The 10,975-nt window shown below is 44.2% G+C and overlaps 1 protein-coding gene across 1 annotated transcript; it reads left to right on the top strand.

The window, feature by feature from the left end:
• The first annotated feature begins 1,306 nt into the window (after positions 1 to 1,306).
• On the top strand, positions 1,307 to 7,856 carry LOC101775386 (protein DETOXIFICATION 33). The gene is made up of 7 exons (XM_004982333.2): positions 1,307 to 1,701; positions 5,764 to 6,305; positions 6,391 to 6,477; positions 6,621 to 6,677; positions 6,779 to 7,136; positions 7,310 to 7,396; positions 7,492 to 7,856. Exons 1-7 carry the CDS (start codon positions 1,501 to 1,503, stop codon positions 7,642 to 7,644), a joined length of 1,485 nt encoding a protein of 494 aa, XP_004982390.1. The 5' UTR covers positions 1,307 to 1,500; the 3' UTR covers positions 7,645 to 7,856.
• The last annotated feature ends 3,119 nt before the right edge of the window (positions 7,857 to 10,975 follow it).

Here is a 10,975-nt window from a genome sequence, read left to right on the forward strand (position 1 = left end):
ATGGCAAGACGCACAGGGGAGGCCGCCGGTGGAGCTGCTGGCCGGAGCGGCGGCGAAGACTTGGACGCATGTGTCACTGTTGTGCGGGAACGCCGGATCGGGTGGGCGCGATACCGGCCGGCGGGGCCAGCCCCCCGGCCGTCGCGTTCGGGATTCCTACCTAACCAACCGTCCACATCTGCGGTGACCGACCTTACCACGTCGGCGACGACTGACCTGACCGCCTCCCCCAGCCGGAGCAGCTAGCGCCTCTCACCGCCGGCGAGGGGCCCGGCCCAACCAACTCACATCGCCCTGAGTCCCTGACCCGACCCAACCCCTCCATCGAGCTGAGCCCGACCCATGTTTCCAACGAGCCGGACCGATCTTGTTGTCGATCCACTGTGCCACCTTGTGGTCCAATCCTGGATAAATACACAACGTGACGGGTCGATTTGGACGCATCAAAGTGTCAAGTTCTCATATTGAATTAATCAAATTACAAGTTCTTCACCCTACTTCTTGTATCTCAGATGTAATTTACTCTTCAATAAATTTAGTGTTCGAAAACCACGCATATATTGAAGCGAAGGTACTAACTATACATGTACAAGTGAGACAGTATATCATTTTAAAAAGATTAAAAAAGCGATTCCGTGTAAAGGTAACAAAATTAACTAGCACGTTCTATTGAAATAAAACATTTGAAATAAAGTAAAAAAATACCATGAACACATTTTTCATGATAAATTTAGTAGCATCCAGCTTGCATTATTGCTAACCTACATATTTTTTTATATCGATGGTTGAAATTAAAAAAGTTTGATCAGCAGTGTCCGAAAAAGCAGAGGTACTAATCATACATGGAGAGGAAAGTCCAACAGTATATCATTTCCAAAAAAAATTAAAAATTGTTACATTTAGACTAATCCCAATGACTTGTATCATAGGACTACTCACTAATAAGGTGCCACACGGGATATATGTTCTGATAACGTGGCAGGGCATTTAATAGGAAAAAGATGGAAACTATATCTACGATATAGCTTTGGCATAATATTATGGCATAAAATCTAACGATATGGCCCACTCTTATAGACAGAACCTCACAACAACAAATTACTTTGATACTGGAGTACAATACTACACACTTATGAGGGTGTATCTTTCTAATAAGTATCATATACTTCTCATCCCTATATGGTATTATTGGATATTGGAGTATGATATTGTGGATTATGATGAACCAGATACTCCAAAATAGGCCTACCTACTCTTTGTCTTTGCCCTTCTCAGCAGCATTTACTCCAAAATAGCCAGCCGGTGCCCCTGCCTTTACTCGCACAGTTGCAGCAGTAGTACATCCATCCACCAGAGACAGGGAGAGAGAAGCCTATATATAACGCCCAATCCTGTTAGCTGCAGAGAGAGCCTCTACCCTCCCCTGCTAGTGCTGGCAGCCGCTGGTTTGGCTGCTTCCATTGCATCTCCGCACATCTCCAGCCTAGGTAGCTACCATCAATGGGGAAGGCGGTGCTGAGTAAGAGCTGGCAGGAGTCGAAGCTGCTGTGGCACATCGCGTTCCCGGCCATCCTCACCGCCGTCTTCCAGTTCTCCATCGGCTTCGTCACCGTCGGCTTCGTCGGCCACATCGGCTCCGTCGAGCTCGCCGCCGTCACCGTCGTCGAGAACGTCATCGAGGGCTTCGCCTACGGCGTCCTGGTAATTGTTAATCTATCGAATTCTCCCCCTTATCATTATGCACGCCAACTAATTAACAAGTATACTTACTGGCTGCCTCTCATAATAAGGCGACGATCTGACCACATGCATCACTGCATATACATAGTAATACACGATAGCTCTGTATTGTATATGCAACGCTGAACAGACTATAGCTGCATGGAACGTAGCGTCTGCGCGTTCTTATCATCTCGATTAAAATCTTGGAAAGTAATAAAATTTTCATTATCGAAGAAAAATTCTTCCCACTTGGCATATATTCCCGTTGTCTTTCATCACATATATACCATTTTCAAGTGAAAAAAAAATTCTTTTTTTCTTTCTTTAGAATTAGGATACACAATTATGGTCGGATTAAGACAATGGTATATCTGGGTAAAGTAAATATATGCTAATCCAGGAATTGCTGGCGGGGTGCAGTGGTTTGCACGTCTCCATCGCCCGTTCTCACGTATCTGCAATTTGTTCGGTTCCTTGTCATGGAGGGTGCAACGAGAGGACAAGGTTTTCTGGGGGAGGAACACATGCGCGCACAGCTAAAGAAACGCTCGAATTGATTCGTAAACTAACGCTGCCTCGCGAACCTTCATGTGCTCGAATATATGCTTTATGAAACAGAATCAAGAAACGCCAGCAGCTAGCTAATGCGAGTGAGTGCTTTAGTTTTCACGAGCCTGCTTGTCCTGTGATAATTTTGGCCGTGCATGCGTGTAGCTGGCGGTGATCCCACGCACTTCGAATGGAGAAAAATAGCCATGGACAATCTTTTCCGGTTTTGTTTTGTCAAATAAAAGGCAGTGCGATCGAACTTTTATTGTTGGGACGAAAGCGACTAGGATCACATGCGTATAGTATGCACAAAAAGGAGAAAGCGGATTGCATGTACACTGTGTGGCAGATGGAACACCAAGTAAACGTTTTTAAAGGTAAAAAAACGAACGCCATGTGTAAACCTAACCACTAGCTACCGATGACCCGAGCACGGACCTACATTGGTAGCAAGTCTCGTAGTGATGAATCGGGTGGGGTGACCGATTCGATGGCCGACATTGCACCGCCTGTAAAAGCAATCAGGCCAAGATGATGCACGATAAAGCTGGAAAAAGGAAGCAACAACACAACGGGGAGATTGCGTCTCACCCAAAGTACCCCTATCTAGACCTGCCTAGCTCCACACTCCCCGGAAGTTGGTGGAAGCAACACACGCATGGCATGTACACCTGTTCGAGACTAGAACACAAACCGTGCATCTAGACAGATTATTAGCACCGAAATCACGCATGTTTTGTGTGGCAGCGCGGCGCTCTAAGTGTCCTCCGATCCGTCGTGCAACCACGAACTCATCATCATCGGTGCACGGGTCTTGTGGCTCCTTTTCCGTGTCTAGGTGGTCAAACTTGCGTGCACAAAATGTGGCGCGAAACAAGCTGCCTTCTGGCTGGTTGCGGCGTCTCATCTCTGGTGTGTGGCAGCGGCACCATCTGGGGAAAGGCCAAACTCGTGTGTTGACCAGCAAGCAATCGGCCGATCGATGGCGACGACACGTAGGGAGAGACGCGCGCCATCTGCCGGCGGTCGTTTTCGAATCGGTAGGTGCCGCCGTGCCGAAGGATGAGGGAAAGTAGCTGGACCCGATGAGAACTAAGAGATCTCTCTGTCTCTCTCTCGATCGTCACCTTCTTCCCAGCTACTGACAACCAAGTAAGCCCTGTATGAAGCTTTCTTGCCGCGCAACAATGCAGTACGGGACTCGGGAGCTAGGCAGCGCATTTCTCTTTTCTCGTTTTCTTTTCCCGTCTCATTTCCTTGACCTTGTCCACACGCTAATTAAACATAGTACATCTCGTCCAATATGCTTACACACTGTTACACGAATGCGTTCTTTGCTCTCTAATTCTTCCTTTTTAATATTAGAGGCACAAAAATTGTTCCTAGTTTACCTGATTCGAGAAGTACATCTACCACTATGTCGTATACGGTCACGAGCGCCGCCAATAGATTATTATGCTATCCTCTCTGGTTACCAAACATCGTGTTTTAGACGTGGACATGGTCTTCAAAATAGATTTTCCCCCCCTTTTGGTTTGGATTATTCGATATTATATGTTTCGGACCTCTTGTCATTATAATATTACTAGTCCATCAACCCATGCTCCCGCACGGGCTAATATTTTTAAAATCTATTGTATTTGAAAATTATTTAGAAATTAAACTCCTAGCTATTAATCAAAATTATTTACCTACTACTCTCTCATATTTTCAATACTTCAACATAATACTCATATAGATGTATACTTATCTTTGTCCAGTTATGATTGATTTTTAATTATCCACATTCACACTTTTTTTCCTATTGTATCGCACCTCCATGCATTGTGTTTTGCATAAAAATATATTTTTCATCACTTTTTCACATATACAGGTATAAATAGCATATATGGTGACATTCATCATGCGTATATGCCTTAACTTAGTATTTCTATATTAACAATAACATAAATAGGTAATTTGGAATCATATATTAGCTTAATTTTGGACATTTTTGTATGATGCGATGATAATTAGATTAAGATTTAGGTGTTTACTTTATGTTATTTTTAATTACAACACAAGTGGGTAACTAAGATACAAATTTAGAATGACATTTTAAGTTATGCTTTATAATGATATGTATGAGTAAATTGGATGAAGATTGTGATGTTACTTTAGATTATTTTTTATAATGGTAATGATCGGTAATTTAGATATAGGTTTAGGGTTTATTTTAGAATATTTTGATAATGATAGTGGTGGGTAATATTTTAGAAAATATAATAAACCAATGACTATGATTATTAGAGTTTACGTGATTGATGTTTGATGTTTTTGATTTTTACGAGAATTTCTAGGATTTGTAGGTTTTTTCTAGCGTGTCTCGTGATAACCAAATGTGGAGTCTCCAATGGAAAAAAAAATAAGGTCACATTGCTACAAAACTATTACTTTAAGCTACCTCTCATTTGTTAAATATTCGAACATAATAATTATATAGATATATACTTATTACCTTCATTTGATTGTGATATATTTCATTACTAATTACTCTACAACGTTTTCATCCACATTTACAATCCTTACCTTTTCACTTTGCATTGCAGATTTGCGATTGAATTTATTTAATAGATCCTAAATTTGAGCTATAATTTTAACATAGAAATCTATATTCTCATTGCATCCTTTATATATTTATAAATGGTGACATACATCATGCGTATGTAACTTAATTATTATATCATATACCAATAGTGTAAGAAATATATGATTTAGAATCACATATTAGTGTATATTGTTAATTAAGGTGATTTGGATTTAAATTTAGAGCTACCTCATGTTATTTTTAATAATGGTATATGTGGGTAATATAGATGCAAATTTTAGAGGTTACTTTTATGTTATTTTTAAAGTATTATTAGTGGTGGACAATTTAGTTGCAAATTTAGGGGGTTATTTTAAATAATTTTTATAATGGCATAAGTAGGTAATTTTGATGAAGATTAGGGGTTACTTTAGGCTATTTTCATAATGGCATAGGTAGGTAATTTTTTTAAAAACATAATAGATCAAATGGCCATGATGATTTGAGTATACTTATTGATGGCTAGATGTTTTGCTTTTTTGAGAATTTATAGAATTTCTCTATTTTTCTGCCTTTTTAAGAATTTACATAATTTTACTATTTTTCTAGAGTGTCCACTTAGGATCCTAGGTGGCTTCATCGAGATTAGTAATAGTAAGATTTTGCGATAGGAGTTGCAAGAACAAATTTGCACGAACCATAAAGTAGGTGCGAAAATACTGAAACTTCACTTGATTTGTTATCCTACAATGGCCGGATGACTTCGATTTATGACCGCTAAGGTTTGATCGATCGGATGACTTCGATTTATGCTCGCTAAGGTTTAATAATCGGATTAACAAATCTTGCGGATTCGAAGGTTGAACTCTATTTCCCGCCGGCTGACCGACGACGCTGTGTGTTGATCATCCATGGCACGCATGCAGCTCGGCATGGGCAGCGCGCTGGAGACGCTGTGCGGGCAGGCGGTGGGCGCCGGTCAGGTGGACATGCTGGGCGTCTACATCCAGCGCTCCTGGCTCATCTGCGGCGCCACCGCGGTGGTCCTCACCCCAGCGTACCTCTTCACGGGCCCCATCCTCCGCGCGCTCCGGCAGCCCGACGACATCGCCGCCGTCGCCGGGACCTACTGCCGCTGGGTGGTCCCGCAGCTCTTCGCCTACGCCGCCAACTTCCCGCTGCAGAAGTTCTTCCAGTCGCAGAGCCGGGTGTGGGTTGTCACCCTCATCTCCGGCGCCGGGCTCGCCGCCCACGTCGCGCTCAACTACGTCTTCGTCACGCGCCTCGGCCACGGCCTCCTCGGCGCCGCCATCGTCGGGAACGTCACCTGGTGGCTCATCATCGTCGCGCAGATGGGGTACCTCGTCTCCGGATGCTTCCCGGAGGCGTGGCGCGGGTTCTCCATGCTCGCGTTCAAGAACCTCGCCGCCTTCGTCAAGCTCTCGCTCGCGTCCGCCGTCATGCTCTGGTTGGTACATCTGATTATCTCTGCTTAATTATTGAAGCAGCGGTTTTGGATTAAACTAACAAATTAATTCGTTCATTTTTCTTAGTTTGGAGCTCTGGTACTACACTGCGGTGCTCATCCTTGTGGGTTTCCTGAAGAACGCGCAACTTCAGATTGACGTCATGTCCATTTGGTGAGCAACCCACAACAATAATTCTATGTGACTTGTATATCCTCACATAGATTCAATTTATTTATTTAGAACAGGGTAATTTTGTCTTGAAAAACATTTAAAGATAATTTAACCAACCAATTGCATGGTGCGAAATTTTACAGCATCAATTACCAGCTCTGGACACTGATGGTTGCACTGGGCTTCAACGCAGCAGTCAGGTAATTAATCATCACAAGAACTCGACTACTCGAGCATCATTCAGCTCGGTATCTCGATTGAGAGCTGACGCCCAAATTTAAACTGCTCTGCTACAATACAGCGTGAGGGTGTCGAACGAGCTGGGCGCGAACCGGCCCAAGGCCGCCAAGTTCTCGGTGATCATGGCGGTGCTGACGTCGGGCTCCATCGGCGCCGTCTTCTTCGCCGTGTTCCTGACCTGGAGGACCGGGCTGCCCCGGTTCTTCAGCGAGGACGAGGACGTGCTGAGGGAGGCCGCCAAACTGGGCTACCTCCTCGCCGGCTCCATCTTCCTCAACAGCATCCAGCCCGTGCTCTCCGGCGTGGCCATCGGCGCAGGGTGGCAGGCGCTCGTCGCCTTCGTCAACATCGGCAGCTACTACTTTGTCGGCATCCCGCTCGCAGCGCTCTTCGGCTTCAAGCTCAAAATGGACGCAATGGTATGTCAGACTGATCGAGTAGACAATTTTCAGTTTGATCAATGTAAACATCTGGATATTCTTTTTTTTTTCGAAACGAACCGGCAGGACAGCTACTAAAAAGAGGGAAAGCCTAGGTAGCGAAAAGGATATTCAGAAACTATATGCAGTGACGCGTGCTTAAATTTCTGCAGGGGATTTGGGTGGGCATGACGCTGGGCACGCTGCTCCAGACGGCCATACTCCTCTTCATTTCCTACAGGACCAAGTGGGATAAACAGGTGCAGTCCTAGACTGACGAACTGTCAATTAGTCTGAGCTAAAGAGATTATTTTTATCTCAGAAAATTGTTCTGAACTATCTGAAAATGATGCAGGCTATGCGGGCCGAAGAGAGGGTGAGGGAGTGGGGAGGAAGGAACGAAGCCCTGCCGTCGGCGACGCAGGTTGCGCCGGCGACCGAATATGCGGGCCGGTTGTCAAATGGCTCTCAAAACTTGGAGTTGCAACCGCAACAGAGAACAGGGTAGATTTTTTATGATTAAATATGTACAGATTGATTGGGTGGAGCAGGAGCTTAATTTATAGTGCCGGAACCTCCTTTTAAAGTTTTGTTTTCAAGCTTGAACAACTTTTGCCCGTTTTTTCTTTTGTCAGAAGATCATACGGTGTACCTAGGTTCAGTTTCAGTTTTCATATGTTTAGAAACATAATTTTGATTATAATGTTTTCCTTTTCTTCTTTGTACTTACTGGCAATGGGTAAATCCCCATCGGGTATGGCCACTTCAGACCTATCCCCGCCATAAAAATTTGAGACCGCCAGAATCCCCATACCCGCTATGGGTGGGGAATTTTCCCCATACCCGTACCCAGTTGGGTAAATCATACCCGGCGGGTCACCCATACCCGCCAATAGTTTATTCACGACATCGACGAGCTCAGGATCCAGCGGCTTCAGACAGTCACCGTCCTCCAGGACCTCCACGATATCCCTTGACACCATAGTGAACGAGCTAGTTAGTGCGAGGGAGAAGGACTAAAGGAGGCAAGGAGCACCTGGGCGCCTGAGCAAAGCATATGAAGGGGAGAAGGAGAATGGAGAAGCAAGAATCACCGTCCGTTGATGCTTCCTTGCTCCATCGGCGGCATGGCGTCGGATGTGGTGGCTTCCTGGCGCTTGGATTTGGATGGAGTGCGACAGCGAGTCAGCGATGCAAAAGCAAAACGAGGTCACGAGGGGCGCAGCCGTGCAGGCAGCCAGGCACTATTCGCTTGTTTTTTTTTGCGGTGGCCGTAGCGAGTAGGAGTAGCGACTAGCAAAGCGAGCGCCGTGCGCTTTTTTTTTCAACAGCCAGCAGGGACCAGTGGTGCGCTGGTGGCTGGGTGTGATAGGGTTGGGAGGGGTGGGGAATGGGGATAAGATTATATAACTAGGGTTACCTTATGGGTTGGTGGGCTTCTCTACTTTTGGACCGGGTATTTTTCACCCATGGGTTAACGGGTATGGGGACTGCTAAAACATACCCATACCCACGTACCCGATGGGTGAAGGGTTTGATCCATTTACGTACCCGTGGGTACTGTGTTTAGTCCATATTCAGATTCTAATGGAGTAAATACCCGTTAGGTATCAGATCGCGGGTCTCCGTTGCCATCTTTACTTGGAAGAGACTAGTATGTTCTCTCTTTTTTATTCCGAACCAGCATGCAATTGATAGCTTGCCAAAAATAAAGGAAAGGTGTCGCACATATCCACAATCCACTGCAGGGAGTCATCACTTATCTAAGCAAAATGCAATGCAATATTTTTCGCAATAGCAAAATCACTATAGTATTTAGCAGTATCTGGTGAAAAGTCACCAATCTGTTTTGCTTCTGTGTGCGGCATTGCCTCATAGGCTCATACTGTTTCTTGAAAGCCAAATGGTTAACAATATTTTTATCAAGGGACATGTCTGGTTAAAATGGGTTTGGTGTTGAACACCTGTATATATCCATGGCGTCACCTTGTGATGTAGTTGTTGATACCACTTGCACCATCTTAAGAGAAGTCAAAATGATGTTTTATGTTTACTTAGTTAAAGTCCTTGTGCTATGCAACAGTTTGCTAAAGGGGGATGTCTACCTCTGCTGCCATGGCTTTTGATAGCTATATTGACCAAAACCAGAAACCACTGCAAGATCAGATGATGAAACGCTTACAGAGAAAATGACGTAATCAATTGTGAAACTTATTTTTGCATCCACATCGAAAAAGAAACGAAACAAAAAAAATCGAGGAATAATAAAGTTAAATTCAGTATTGCAATCCAGTTTGCCAGCAACTACCTAACCAGATCAAACCAGTACGTGTGTGGATTAAGTAATCAGAGACGTTTTCTACACTGGTTAACCTCGTCCATGAACTGCCCTATTGATGATCCAAGAGGTCGTGTGCATCCTCTCTACTCAGACTTCCCTATCAACAACGGAAAAATGAACTCATTTTTCTGGAGCGATCAAACTATACTACCTGCTCCGATTCTGGCGTCTCAATTAGTCCATCGGTTCTTCACGTTTCATTGGAACATCTCAACTGGCTAGCTCTTCATAAGAAACGTGATAAGGATTATTTCGGTTAATATCATGAGTATATGAGGATATCCATCCAGCCCTGTTTTTAAGATAATGAAACAAAATTCTGCGTTTAGCCACTTCATGAAAAAGACATGAGTCTAGCATTATTACAGAACGTAGCCAATGCTACCCAAAATCACCAATGGGTAAAGTTTGGCATTATGTAGCGAACATGATCCCATTAGGCCATAGTTTATGATTTTGGTGATTGAGTCACAACATAGTTATTGGGACTAATGGATTGTCTAGCATGTATCTTATAGGTCCCAAGTATACAAACCAAATCATGGCAAGGTCCAAATCATGGTATTCAAGTATCCAAGCTATGGTATTTTTTTTATGTCCAAGCTATGGTATTTAAGTGGCTAAGCCATGGTATCTAGGATTATTCTATGGTATTCAAGCATCCAAATGACATAGAAAATTCTAGAGCACCACAGTGACGGTATTTTTGGTGCTTGTATTGGATGAGTTGAAGAGAAAAGGAACCATCGGATGTTCCGATGGTCCACCTGAGAAGCGTCAGAGCAACCATCGGATGAATTGGTACAACTGCAGGCGTCTGTCTAAGTCAAGACCACCGGATGTTCTTATGCCCTGATTTCTAGTAGCGTCGGATAAATTCTGAGGATAAGGCTTAGAAGACAAAGAAAACCCTATAGCACTGGATGATCCGATGGTAGGCCAAGAGGAGCGTCGAATGAAACATATTTACTTTGCGAAGTTCCTTTTGCTAGAAGCTCTTCAGCACCGGATGATCCAACGATACCATCGGATGAATTTTCGACGTGTCAGTGAAGAACTTGGGCGTGGGGAGGCCAACGGCTAGTAGCACCGGATGTTCTAATGCTACCCAAATGCATAGCATCGGAACATCCGATGGTACACTTTAACTAGCTATTGGAGCAACGACTCTTTTATGCCTTGGGGCTATTTATACCCCCTCCACTTACCCATTTGAAGTTACTAGAGTGTGCAGAAGTCCATTGGACATCAAGACTCATCAAGAACACATCCAAGCCACCAAAAGTGCTTAAATGATTATTCTAAGGCTTAGCACAAGTTTAGAAGAGTGATTAGTGCTAGGATAGGCCTAGAGAAAGGGAAAGTGCAAGGTGTGCCTACCTTTTGATCGGTTCTAAGAGTGAACCACAGTTGTACAAGGTATGCCAGCGCCTTGGAGCCTTGGTGGCTCATCGGCAAGTCTTCGACCCTCCGGCTTGGTGAGGAGTGGCGTTGACGA

The sequence above is a fragment of the Setaria italica genome, chromosome IX (genome assembly GCF_000263155.2).
Source record: "Setaria italica strain Yugu1 chromosome IX, Setaria_italica_v2.0, whole genome shotgun sequence".
Taxonomy (NCBI): domain Eukaryota; kingdom Viridiplantae; phylum Streptophyta; class Magnoliopsida; order Poales; family Poaceae; genus Setaria; species Setaria italica.

Bases quoted from the DNA above. Each gene is read 5' to 3' on its own strand.
- LOC101775386 (XM_004982333.2), top strand. From the start codon at position 1,501: ATGGGGAAGGCGGTGCTGAGTAAGAGCTGGCAGGAGTCGAAGCTGCTG. The intron at 6,678-6,778 runs GTAATTAATCAT...GCTACAATACAG, and splicing joins GGCTTCAACGCAGCAGTCAG to CGTGAGGGTGTCGAACGAGC. The intron at 7,137-7,309 runs GTATGTCAGACT...AAATTTCTGCAG, and splicing joins AGCTCAAAATGGACGCAATG to GGGATTTGGGTGGGCATGAC.